This window comes from Callorhinus ursinus, unplaced genomic scaffold (genome assembly GCF_003265705.2).
Source record: "Callorhinus ursinus isolate GAN/ISIS: 27379988/994484 unplaced genomic scaffold, GSC_fseal_2.0 scaffold11, whole genome shotgun sequence".
Classification (NCBI taxonomy): Eukaryota; Metazoa; Chordata; class Mammalia; order Carnivora; family Otariidae; genus Callorhinus; species Callorhinus ursinus.
This window is the reverse complement of record NW_027397073.1, coordinates 13,489,750-13,502,997: the sequence shown is the minus strand read 5'-3', so window position 1 is coordinate 13,502,997 and position 13,248 is coordinate 13,489,750. Positions and strand designations below refer to the sequence as shown.

The 13,248-nt window shown below is 38.8% G+C and overlaps 2 protein-coding genes across 17 annotated transcripts in view; one reads left to right on the top strand and one right to left on the bottom strand.

The window, feature by feature from the left end:
* Window positions 1-5,522, bottom strand: part of PIGN (phosphatidylinositol glycan anchor biosynthesis class N) — a 109,173-nt gene extending 103,651 nt beyond the window's left edge. For 6 of the 9 annotated variants that reach the window (XR_003211134.2, XM_025886727.2, XM_025886726.2 and 3 more), the window contains exons 1-3: window positions 5,308-5,465; window positions 5,037-5,115; window positions 3,199-3,348 (exon numbers count right to left, since the gene is read on the bottom strand). The gene's annotated coding sequence lies outside the window, so the exon portion shown is untranslated. The other 3 variants (XM_073898097.1, XM_073898098.1, XM_025886728.2) reach the window with 2 other exon arrangements.
* A 188-nt stretch (window positions 5,523-5,710) lies between these two features.
* Window positions 5,711-13,248, top strand: part of RELCH (RAB11 binding and LisH domain, coiled-coil and HEAT repeat containing) — a 108,088-nt gene continuing 100,550 nt past the window's right edge. For all 8 annotated transcript variants that reach the window (XR_012379984.1, XM_073898090.1, XM_025886462.2 and 5 more), the window contains exon 1: window positions 5,711-6,465. Coding sequence is in view for 7 of the 8 variants with exons in the window: in XM_073898090.1 (XP_073754191.1) it covers window positions 5,937-6,465 (529 nt within the window). In the remaining variant the exon portion in view is untranslated. The remainder of the gene's footprint in view (window positions 6,466-13,248) is intronic.

Sequence of the window (13,248 nt, the reverse complement as noted above, 5' to 3'; positions counted from 1 at the left end):
GCAGTGTATGAGAATTCCTATTTTCTCTAAATCCGCACAATTGACTGGTATTATCATATTTACCTTATGCCAACCTACACAGGATGAAATGGCATCCTCTTGTTTGAGTATCTATTTGCCTGATTACTAGTGAGGATGAACATCTTTTCACGTTCTCACTGGCCAATTGGGTTTCCTATCCTTTCAACTGTGTGTCCATATCCTTTGATCAAATAGGATTACACTTGTTGGCCTTTTTTCTTTGACTTGTACATTATATTATATGCATGTGTATCTGTGTATCTCTCTCTATATAGATATAAATAGATATATATATTTATTTGCACCATACATCCAAACAAAGCAAACAAATTTGTTTATGGTGTTTTTTTTTAAATAGAAGTTTTGTAACTTTAATACAGTGTAATTTACCAAATTTATCCTTTCTGAAGTTTTTTTGTGTTTTCCATAAGAAAACATTCCTCGTTTTTATGTCACATAGAAATAGTTTTAAATTAGAACTAAATTCTAAGTTTTAGATTTTTACTTTTCACCTGTCTTTATCTAGAATTTATTTGTATGCGGTGTGAGACAGAGATCTAGTTTGAATTTTTTTTTTTTTAAGATTTTATTTATTTGAAAGAGAGAGACACAGTGAGAGAGGGAGCACAAGCGGTGGGGAGTAGGAGAGGGAGCCCGATGCGGGGCTCGATCCCAGAATCCTGGGATCATGACCTGAGCCAAAGGTAGACGCTTAAACTGACCACCCAGGCGCCCCTCTAGTTTGAAGTTTTTAATCAACTGACAGAAGCACTGGTATAGCTACCACTTTGGACTGTATTAAGGTAAATTCCATATCAAATACAAATACAGGTAAAAAACTTTAAATGCAATTCTTGTCTTTTACTCTTTGTATCATAAAAATTGGAAACAGTATTTAACGATAGGAACAGATGTAGTTTTTGTTCGGTGAAACATTATACAGTACTGAAAATGAGTTAAGTCACACCTGTGCCAAGGATACATCTCACAAATAAAGGATTAATAAAGAACGTTTTTAAAGGTATTGGCTGCCCTTTTCTCCCCAACACAGCCAAACTTTTTGAAAATAATATGATCTCTTTTTCCCTGATCCTGTAAATCTCAAACAACTTGAGCCTTTGTTTTCCATTACATCAGAGAAAAAGCTTTCACTGATGTAATGTAGCCAATATCGCAAAATCCAGTGGCTTTTTTTCAGTCTTCTATCTTCCATTCAATTTGTCTTCCTTAACCATGACTTCTTTCTTAAATAGCTGTCATTTCTTAGCTTTCGTGAACATTGCTCCAGTTTTCCTCCTACTTCTCTGTCCAATATAGAAAGGTCTCTATTTGGCCATTGAATTTTGGAGTTACTCAAAAGTTGGTCCTAAGGCTTCTTTTATTCTCACTCTTGTACTTTCTGTCTAGACTTTTTTTTTTAAGATTTTATTTTTAAATAATCTCAACACCCAACATGGGGCTCAAACTCACAACCCCGAGATCAAGAGTTGCAGGCTCCAACTGAGCCAGCCAGTCCCCCACCCCGCCCAGGTTTTTTTGACCATACCCTTGGTGTCAGCTAACACCTATATGTGAAAGTCTTAACAAATAGCTCCAAATCCATATATGTAATTCCAACCTTAACAGATCCACCTGAGACACAAACTGAGTATGTTTAAAACCAAACTCATGATATTCCCCCATGAACCTTTTTAGGTAGTAAGCCTCCTAACTCCCTAGTGTTTACAATCTCAGGAGATGGCACCACCTTCCACTCAGGTGTACCAATCCGAAAGCCAGCAGTCATTCTTTATACCCCATTCTTCAGCTGTATAGCCACGTATCCCTTTTTGATTTTGCTTGTTTTGAAATGCAAATAGGAACATCTCACCCTTTGGGTAAAACCCTTCAGTGTCTCTCCATCATAATCAGAACCAGAATCCTTAATACAACACACAAGGTGTTACATGAACTGGTCTCTGCCTCCCTTTCTAGCCTTGTATCACGGCCCTCCCCCTTGCTTTATGGCATCTCACCACATTGGGTCTTTTTTATGTACGTAGCCCATGCTTCCTACTGTTATTAAGACCTCTGCATAAATTGCACTTCCAACCCACGCTCCATCCTCTCTCACTCCATTGTCCCATGACATCTCCTTGCACTTTCAAGGGTCACTTCCTCAGGGACTATGCAGTCCAAACCAAAAACCAAAACCTTTACTTCAAGTTTATAAGTACAGACCTCTGTTTTTACCATTTGGATTAATGTCTGTCTCCATCACTTAACCGTAATTCCATGACAGCAAGACAGGGCTCCTCCAGCACTCATCACAGTCCTACGTTCTTAGTAAGGACTCAAATGTGTGCTGAAGAAATTATTTAGGATTATTATCTCAAAGGTACATGTAATATGCACTATAGCCACTAGAGGCTGCCTTGCTTCTCTTTTTATTCCTTCAGAACAAACATTTGAACTGTGAAGATTCAAGATACTTAAAAAACAAAACAAAAACCAAACTTATATGCTTGAGTCATTTACTATACCTAAAATTGCAGTGATTCCAAAATATCGTCCTTCACATACTACCTATTTTATTATTGCCAAGCACATGTATATTAAGCGATATTATTACCTAACATTTCTCTTTAAAGAGAATCACATTTTATTCAGATTTATTGAAGAAAATTTTGTCATGGTTGAATCGTTTGGAAACCTCTCAAAACAAATGAATAACTACCAAAAATTTTAAAAGACACATATCCATGTACCAATAAAAGTTATTTAGCTTATACCTGTGGAACGTTTACATGCATTGAAAAACAATTTAAAAATTAGATATTTCTAAAGTTTCACATCAACCAAAAATTTGCATTTCAAATGTTACCTGTGGTTGTTTTAAGACTATTAAAGCCAAAAATTAGTTTTTAAGCCCTAAAATATTTGAAGTATTTAAAAGAAAAAGCAATCTTTAACGTTTCATTGCTAAGATACAAAGTTCAATGACTATCCTCATTATTCAAACTTTAGCTGCAAAGACCTACATTAATGCAAATTTTGCTAAGTGGAAAATTTCCCAACCATATTAATAATTATTATAAGTAGAGATTAGCAATTATTAATATTCTAGTATGTACTACTTCTTAAGCACTTTTATTGATAAGTAAACCTCAATGTACTGTGGAAAAGAAAAGTACTTACTGAGAAAATTGGCCAGTTGATTTGTTATGGGCTTGGAAGGTCATATAAATAAGTCCATAATTACAGGATACGAAGTAGAATCAGGAAACTAAAGATTTATATAGGAAGTCAATCATGGAAGCACTTCTATGTCCAACTTCTTACAACTCTCTGAGAAAACATATTTTAAATCTATTTTCAACTTCCATTTTAGAAATCAGACCCTAAATTAAAGATACTCCCTTTGTACCCTACTGACTTAATTGCTTTTTCCAGCTTTAGCTGCTGCATAGTTGATATTTGTCTTGTTTTATTTTTAAAAACATCTCAAATACTTTCAATATATACTAATATTGCACTATCTATAACTGACTAAAATAACAACATTTATGATGTACTAGGTACCAGGCACTGGGACAAGCACATTCCTAATTCTGTGTACTTTCATTAATCCCCTTGACAGATAAATGTTAAGTGAGACTAAGAGAAGTTAAATAACTTAAGGTGTTACCGCAAATTAATTGGTAGAATTGGAATATGAACTCTAGGTACTTCTACCAGACAAGGACAATCTTCTTCAGGGACCCTAAATGCAGGAGATTTCTAAAAATTGCATTATAGAGATGGAAATATTGTATATAAATAATCCATTTCCAATCATGCCCTTTCCATGCCATTCACTAATCCCTCCCATTTCTCCATTCCAGAAATTGATTCCATTTTCAATCTCTCTGGCAAACTAAACTACAGTAAGTATCAGCAATCCTTTTTGCTAATAAATAGTAACAGATACAGCATTGGCTATTTTGATACTATTTTCCTAAGATCGGGGATTTTTTTTTCCATGTTTTTCTTCTATATATATATATATATCACAGAAAAATATTTAGAATTCGAACATTAGGAGCTAATGTTCTATAAAAAAATATTTTGAATTCTTAGTACTAACATTGTAAAAAAAAAAAAAAAAACTTTCCAGCAAAAACAAAAGAAAAAACCCAAAGCCTCATTCAAATGAAAATTTTAGTTTCCTGAGCCTGGGTAAACTGAAATTAAAGCCTACACTTAACTATGGGCATACTTTTACGTGTAAGCCAATAACCTGACCTATGGTTATATAAGAATGATCTATTTTTATTTTTCCACAGAGCTAAAGGAGATACTTTACTACTTCAACGTAACATGGAACTCGCCTGATAACAAAATTACTGTTACCCACTTATTTTGGTGCTTACAGGGAGCTATTCAGAAAGAAAGGAAATTTGAAACCTTGCAAAAGCGGCAATTTATGTGTGAAGAAAAGAGGTGTTAGGAATAGCATTCCGATACTGTTGACTAGAAACTAACATCCCCTTTACCACCTTGGGCTGTAATCAATGAATGACAAAAAAGATAAAGGTGGAACTTCCAAATTTAGTATACTTACTCTATGTGCTAACATTTGGTAAAGGAAATTAAAACTGTGCAAAGCACCCAAGCTTTAAAATAAGTATGTTCCACAGTCGATACCTTGATTCCAGCCTAAATGGCCAAGTCAGAAAGACCGGAAGGCTAGTGGGAGAAGAATGGCTTTGCACCTAAGAAAACTGATTTTAAAGTTCCTTTGAATACCTCCTAACGGAGTTGACTTGACCAAGTCGTTGAACGTTTCTAGGCTTCAGTTTGCATTCTCTCTCTACTGATGGGGCTGCATTTGATGTTTTGAAGGGTCCCTGCTGTGCAAACTGTGTTTTAAATCCTAAGTGCTCATTCAGGGTATCTAGCCACAAATCCAACGACATCCAAAACTCAAGAGTTCTGTCTGGTTACTTTCTCCACCTCCCACACCCCAGCACACCCCGCCCTATTATAGCACTAACTGGGTGGCTAGAAGGCGGTCTTCCAGAAGTTCAAGCAGACGGTGTTGTCGCCAGGCCTCCGGAGCGAGCAGGCACTTTGCTGGGAAGGGAAGAGAAAGGAAGTCAAATCCTAACTAGTGCCCTGGGCACCTGCTACACGTGCGAAGACAGTATCACCAACTGGCAGCAAACAACAAGAAAACGTGAAGAGTGCTAAGGAAGCAGCGCGCCCGCGGGCGTCAGGCCAGTTTTGGGGCCACCGCACCTCTGCGCTCTGGTCCCCGGGCTTTACCTGGGGCTTTTCCGGGTCAGGCGTTATCTCGGGAATGAGGCCTCCTCAGCGCAAAGGCAGGCTGCAGCTCTCCGGCAGAGGTCCCCTCTGACCCCTGAAAGGAGAGCCAAGAGAACGTTCCTAAGCCACAGTCATAACTGCCTCTCAACTGCGGAACGCCCCCGAAACCTACCTGCCGGGAGACCGCTCTCGCGATAATTCTAGAGCCAGTCCTCTGTAACTCCAGCCCCTCCCTCCTCCTCCGGCCAATCAAACAGGAGTGGGGGCGGGGTTTTCCCTTTGAGCGGGGAGCGGGGCTTTCAATATTCGCTCTCGGGTGCTGAGAACGGGCGGGGCTGGGGCGGGGCTGGGGCGGAGAGAGGGGCAGGACTCGCACCCTTTCTCGCGAGACTGAGACCAGGAAGACGCCTGCAGAGCCCCGCTGCTGGTGCAGCAGTGGCTGAGGTAGCGGGTGCTGTTGCGTCCGGACCTTCTGCCTCTGAGTCTACTCCCGGTCTCTGAGTGGGGAGGTGAGACGTGACCAGGCCAGGGTTGTGGAGGTGCGCAGTGCCAGCTGAGGCTTAGGGGGAATCCAGGCTGCGGCCTGTCAGAGCCAGTCAGGGAGGCGCCCACAGTCCTGACAGGATAAGATGGCGGCGATGGCGCCTGGAGGTAGTGGCAGTGGTGGCGGCGGTGTGAATCCATTCCTCAGCGATTCGGACGAGGACGACGACGAGGTAGCGGCGACCGAGGAGCGGCGGGCAGGACTTCGACTGGGTTCCGGGAGCGGCCTAGATCCTGGCTCTGCGGACTCGCTATCGCCCCAAGATCCCGTGGCCTTAGGGAGCAGTGCGCGGCCAGGGCTCCCTGGGGAGGCGTCGGCGGCTGCGGTGGCACTGGGGGGCTGTGGGGAGACCCCTGCCCGATTGTCAATTGATGCGATCGCGGCTCAGCTGTTGCGCGATCAATACTTGCTGACCGCCCTGGAGCTGCACACCGAGCTGTTAGAGAGCGGCCGCGAACTGCCTCGGCTGCGCGACTACTTCTCCAACCCAGGCAACTTCGAGAGGCAGAGTGGGACCCCGCCGGGGATGGGGGCGCCGGGGGTCCCTGGAGCAGCTGGCGTTGGAGGCGCGGGAGGTCGGGAACCGAGCACGACGTCTGGCGGGGGACAGCTCAGTAAGTGAACGCAGTGCGTCGCTCCCGCAGGGTGGTTGGGATTGTCGGGGAGCGGGTATTTCTGGGCAGGTAGTGAGTCTTAGAAACATTTGAGAGAGAGAGAGAGCTGGAGGGGGTGAGTCCTTTGCGGTGGAAGCGAAGGGATCTGGCAGCGACTGTTCTGCGTGTGTGCCTACAACCTTCAGCTGGCCTTCGACTTGCTCCTGGTTCCTCTGTTGGCTTCGGTGTCTAAAAGACCCAGTTTCCAGTTCGCTGACTGTGGAAGGCTCCTTGCACACTGGCTCATTGCTTAATCATTTTTCTTTTTCCCTCCAGTCACCTGAATAGCCTCGACCAGGAAGTAGTGTTTCTTAAATTGCTTGCAGTAATTTCTTGACTCAAAGTCAAGAGGGAGAAAAGAATAGGAAATGTTCTCTCCGCACAGTCAGATCCCCTAAAGTCCTTTTTCTCTGGAATGACTTTCTCACTCAAAAATTCGGTTTTCTGCTGACCAAAATGTGTTGTGTTTAAGTAAAGTCAATTTAATTCCATTCCGATGCCTTAATTGCAGGAAGTTTCCAAAATGACAAAATCTAAGGAGCAGAGTGGACAAGTTCTGCCTGTAGTCTGTCTTGTGATCCCAGTATCTCACAGGCTTTTTTTCTCTACATAAGTTAGGAATTTACTTTTTTTACCGTGTTATAATCATTCTTAGCAGTATAGAGTAATTGTTTACCCCATCCATCATATATTTATAAGTGTTTCTTTTGGCTTGAAAACATACTATCAAGGATGTATTCTGGATTCCCGTATCCTCTTTTGGGAGGCATCTTGGATTTTCCCTTATGAATAGTACGAGAAGTTTTAGTGTATCAGATGAGGCCAACTGGAATTTACTAACAAATGTTAAATGTACAATTTTTCAATTGTAGTCTAACTGATTATTTTGTCTTTGTACTTTTGAATGGTGTCAGAGACTTCTATTGCCAAATCTAGATGTAGTGCAAGTGCAAAGAGTACATTTTCTATCCAGGTAAATCCTAGGCAGATTTCCTCTGTGATACGGAATTTTCTCCATTAGATAGTCACTTCTTGAGGTACATCTTCCTATTCCTCACACTTTGTACAGACCCTGGCCAATTGTTGAACATAATTTAATTGCATCTGCTATATTTTTCTCCCATATTAATATAATGAAATAGGTTATTCCTTACTTCATGACTTTATTCTATTTGAAAGAATTTCTTCACCACCTTATTACAGTTTGATATCACTGTTCATACTGAAAATTTCTCATTAAAACTTTTTGTATATAGAAATAGTTATGGGGCGCCTCGGTGGGTCGGTTGGGCATCAGACTCTTGGTTTAGGCTGCGGTGGGGGGGTGATTGCGATTGCTGGTGGTGAGATCCAGCCCTGCATAGGGCTACCTGCTCAGCGGGGAGTCTGCTTAGGATTCTCTCTCCCTCTCTTCCTCTCTCCCCCCCGCTCCCCTGCACACGTGTGTGTTCATTCTCTCTCTCTCTAAAATACATAAATCTTTTAAGAGAAAGAGATATTTATGTTTATAATTTAGACTCTACATAGCATTTTCAAGTTAATACAAAGGAAATGAGCAAAAGAGGAAAAAAAGTAAGTTATCCGTAATCTCACTGATATTTACCTAACCTGTCTTTTCCATGCATATATTTTAAAAAGCAAACACTTGATTAAACTGTTTTATATAGCTTTATATTGTCAGGCACTATAATTTTTACCGTCAATTTTGATGAAAGATTGCATACCTAAAAGGCACCTATTTTAACATGTACGGTTTTGATGAGTTTGGAAAACTCATCACTACTGCAGTTAAAATATAGAACCTCCACTGATCACTATACAACAGAATTTTGCATCCTGGGCACTATCAAAATTTTGGGTCTGATAATTCTTTGTTGTGGTACGGCCCAGGCCATTCTAGAATGTTTAACAGCATCTCTGGCCTCTCTATCCACTAGCTGCTGGTAGCAAACTTTCCTACCCCATCTCTCAAGTTGTGACAACCAAAAATGTCTCCAGCATTGTCTAGGTTAAGAACCACTTCTAGGGGCGCCTGGGTGGCTCAGTCGTTAAGTGTCTGCCTTCAGCTTAGGTCATGATCCCAGGGTCCTGGGATCGAGCCCCGCGTCGGGCTCCCTGCTCAGCGGGAAGCCTGCTTCTCCCTCTCCCACTCCCCTTGCTTGTGTTCCCTCTCTCGCTGTGTCTCTCTCTGTCAAATAAATAAAATCTTTAAAAAAAAAAAAAAAAGAACCACTTCTATACATAAGTTTTGCCTATTCTAAAATTTCATATAAATAGAATCATGGAGCATATTTTCTGTGTGGCTTCTTTTTGCATGGACATATGTTTTCATTTCATTTGGGTAATACCCAGGAATATAATTGCCAGATCATATAGTTACTATATACTTCAGTTTATAAGAAACTGTCAAACTGTTTTCCACAGTGGTTGTACCATTTAAAATTCCCATCGCCAGTGTATGAGAGTTCCACATCCCCTATAACACTTGGTATCTTCGGGCTTTTTATTTAACTCATCCTGTGAGACATTGGGGGTATCTCATTGTGGTTTTAATTTGCATTTTCCTGAGGACTAGTGATGCTGAAAAACTTCTCCTGAGCTTTTTGCCACTAGTGTATCTTCTTTCATGAAATGGCTGTTAATGTCTTTAACCAATTTTTAAAATTCCGTTTTATATATTCTGGACCCAAGTCCTTTATAGTGTTTTGCAAATGTTTTTCCCAATATGGTTTGCTGTATTATTTTCTACATTTCTTCAAGTTCGGTTAATCAGTTTTTTTCTTTAATGGTTCATGTTCTTTGTGTCCTTTATAAGAAATATTTGCCAATCCTAAGGTTGCAGAAATTTTCTTCTATATATTCTTCTAGAAGTCTTAAGGTTTTAGCTTTTACGTTTAGGTTTGTGATGGCAAGACTGTATTTTAATTAAAGTTATAAAAAGAAGAAATATTTCTTAAATATTCTTTCTTTAAATGTGCACACATTTATAGCACAAACTTTAGTACAGCTTAAATACAAATGCATTGTGTATTTCAAAATATCAGTGCCTGTGAATGTCTTAATCCAGTTAGAAAATAGATAAATGTTAAAATAAGTCTGTAAGACTGTGCTTATTAATACCATGTTTTAAAGATTTTGACTAAGCTCCTGATTGCACAAATTAAGAATTCAGAGGATAAGTGTTTCTCTAGGATTGAGCTACAACCGGCTTTTAAAGGTCCCCTGTATTTAAGTCTAGCGTGTTGATTGTTGCTAATTGGGTTATGATTTTATAATACTCAATAAGAGCTTCATGGTTAATTATAAACAGTATAAAGATTGATAGTATGGATTATCTAAACATTAAGTTATTTTTATTTCTTTTTGTATATATTTTGATTGATGTGTCTGATCTGAAAATTCTTAACACTTCAAAATAATAAATATGTAATGAAAAGTAGTTTCTTTCATTGATGTCTAAAAACAATTTAATTTCGCAAGATTTACTGAATTATTTACCTAAAAGTTTGTTGACCTAGGTAAATAGTATGGTAGTGCTAGTAAAATACTTTAAGAAGTCTTCATACTGTATTTAACCTTTTTTTCTTGCCTGGAAGAGTAATCCATATTTATAAAACATTCAGATGGTAAAAGAATTACAGCTTTATAAGCTTGATATTTTCAGTAGAAGGATTTTATTTAGGTTTATCTAGAGAGAGCACGTGCGAGCGGGGCGGGGGAGGGGAGGCAGAGGGAGAGAGAGAATCTCAAGCGGACTCCTCGCTGAGTTGAGCAGGGAGCCCGAAGGTGGGGCTCGAGATCAAGATGTAATCCAAAATCAAGAGTTGGTCCATCAACCGACTGAGCCACCCAGGTGCCCCCAAAGATTTCTGTTAACTAGAAAATTTACTTCTAGCAAATGCTCTAAGGACGTTTCAGTGTTCGATAAATTGTAGCATCATTGCAAGATTTCTACTACATCTACTTGGTGCACTAATTATATCTTTTAGACATACACACTATATATTTTTTTTTCTCTGTATTTTTGCCAATTGGGCCAGAATAAACTTCCATTTAGTAATTGTTTTGCTTTTCAGTTAGATTGCAAGATAAAAATTGTGGCAATGTCATTGATTAACACTGAACAGATTGTGCTATCTTTGCCAGAGTAATGCTGGTTCCACTTAAGTCTTAAGTAGTTTCATAGATGAGCCCAGCTTTTTCTTTTAGTACAGACAGTAGGTGATCAAATGGGAAAGACAAGTAACTTAATGCCTTTCAGTGATGGATTTCTTTTATTCTGTATTTACCATGTCTTCAAGTTTTTATAAGGTAGCTTGTCAGGAGGCAGTCATTTGTGAATGAATGCGTAATTTCACTTGTGAGCCTACAACCTTCATGAGTCACTTTCCTTCTTTTTAAAATTTTCTCTTTCGTGATCCTACCTGTCTTTTCTCAGAACTCACAAAGAGTATGTATCTCATTGTGCTCAGTGTTCTTTTTTCAGTATCACCAATGCTAACATGTCAAGATTTACAATCTTCCAGCACTCCCATCTCTTCCGCTTTACAGAGTCGTTCCTCCCTTAGGTTGAAATCGGGTTTAGTGCTTCCTCTGGCTTCTGAGAGAGAAAATATCAATAAAATATTTCTGAAATTTTGGGATTCACTGCTTTTAGCTGAATGAGACTCTCTACTATTGTCTGGACCCTATACATCCCCAAATTTATCTGTTGCATAACTGTCATTTTTCTTGCCTATATCTGTTTAGTAGTTTCAAGATTATTATTAATTCTGATAAAAATTTAATCAGATATTGTCACTGGCTAGCATAGAGACTTGAATATAGTTGGTATTCAATACTTTATGTTGATCAATATATTAAGTTGTATAATCAGGATTGTAGGAATCCAAAAGATGTTTAATGCAGGTCCTTGAGTTTATGTTCTTGGTGAAGAGACAAGACCAACACATGAAAGAACTATAGAATAGTCTTCTGTGATACAGAGAGTAGGGTAAGCATTCAGATATAGAAAAATTATTGTTGATTGTGATAATGAAATGGTCCTTGTGGAGAAAGTGAAATTTTGAATAAATAGTAACTTTATTATTTGGCCCTATTTAGACTCTTTATTGTGAGTGAGGAAAAGGAAAAGGAAGTGAGGGTAAAGAAAAGATAATGTTTATTTATATTTTGCCATATTTAAAACATCTGGTATTGTGCTTCCCATTATCTGGCTCTCCACTAAATAAAGTGATTCCATTTGGGTACTTGTAAAAATGCAGTGTGATGTTTCAAGCCATTGTGGTATTTTGGCTGAGAGGAAGCAAGATAGGGCTATTAATCAGGGAAAACAGACCTTATATCTGTCAGAAATTAAAAATTATACTTTCTATTTGTCAAAAGGAAAGTTAGTGATCTTCAGAATGTATGCTTTTTTTAAAAAACTTCATTGGAAAAAGCTTTAGAATTTGTGTAATTTTCATTTTGTTTAGTATTTTTAGGTTAAAAACTTTAAGTTTGGTTAATTTGGTTAATTTTTTTATGGCTTTTAACTATGCCCCCCCCCCGTGGTCTTATGATGAAAAACATTTATCTTGGTCTAAAAATACAGTTTTATATTTAAATTACAAATATCAGTTGAGGGGCGCCTGGGTGGCACAGTCAATTAAGTGTCGGACTTAGGTCGTGATCTCGGTCCTGATCTCAGGGTCGTGAGATGGAGCACTGCGTGGGGCTCCGTGCTGAGGATGGGGTCTGCTAAAGTTTCTCCCTCTGCCCCTCCCTGCCTTGGCTCTCTCTCTCTTTATAAAATAAATAAATAAATCTTAAACCAAAAAAAAACAAATACCAGTTGAGAAAGGTCTTATATGTTAATAGCCTATTGTTTTTACTGGCTTTGATCTATAAGTACTGTGATAAATTATGGTTTCTAAATTATTTATACTAAAAATGTATTTGTTCGTATTTAAGTAAATAGTGTTTTGCTATTTGTTCATATTTTAAACACAGTGCCCCTTTGATTTGGGGGGATTTGCTTTAGTTTTATTTTATCTTGAATAGTAAGTTATTTCTTCATATGTGTCTGGAATTTGTTTACCTCTTTTGTTACCTTGTATTGAATATCATGTATTAATTAAATTTGTAAAAATTAACTAAAAAATCATTTTTTGCTTGCAAACTATATATCTTACAAATATAAGGATTAATAAAGAAAATGTTTATTTATTTATTAGAGAGCTAGCACGAGGGCATGTGCAAGCAGCAGGGAAGGGGCAGAGGGAGAGGAAGAGAGAGAGAATCTTAAGCTGGCTCCACACCCAGTGTAGAGCCCCAGGGGGTCTCAGTCTTGGGACCCTGAGATCATGACCTGATTTTGGCTCTTGATTTGAGCCAAAATCAAGAGTCTGACACTTAACCTACTGAGCCATCCAGGCAATAGCTTTTTATTGCATTGTATGGGGTGTCCTGTAAATATTCTGTGTATGGAAGTAGAATTTGAAAAGGACCTAGCAACAGCCTTAAAGTTTCTAATTTTTCTAGTCTATAGTAGTTCTTTATTAAAGAACTACTGAAGGACTATTAAAATTTACAATCATGGTAAGAATCGAAACTTTTTTTTTCTGTCAGAGGGAGATGTGTGAGAGTAAGGAAAGTTAATCCAAGAATGTAAGGTGGAATGATGAGTTATGAATGTATCACCAAAATCTCTAGTCCATTTTATCATTGTTCTTAATGATGAATATTTGTATTTTGTGCCTTTTA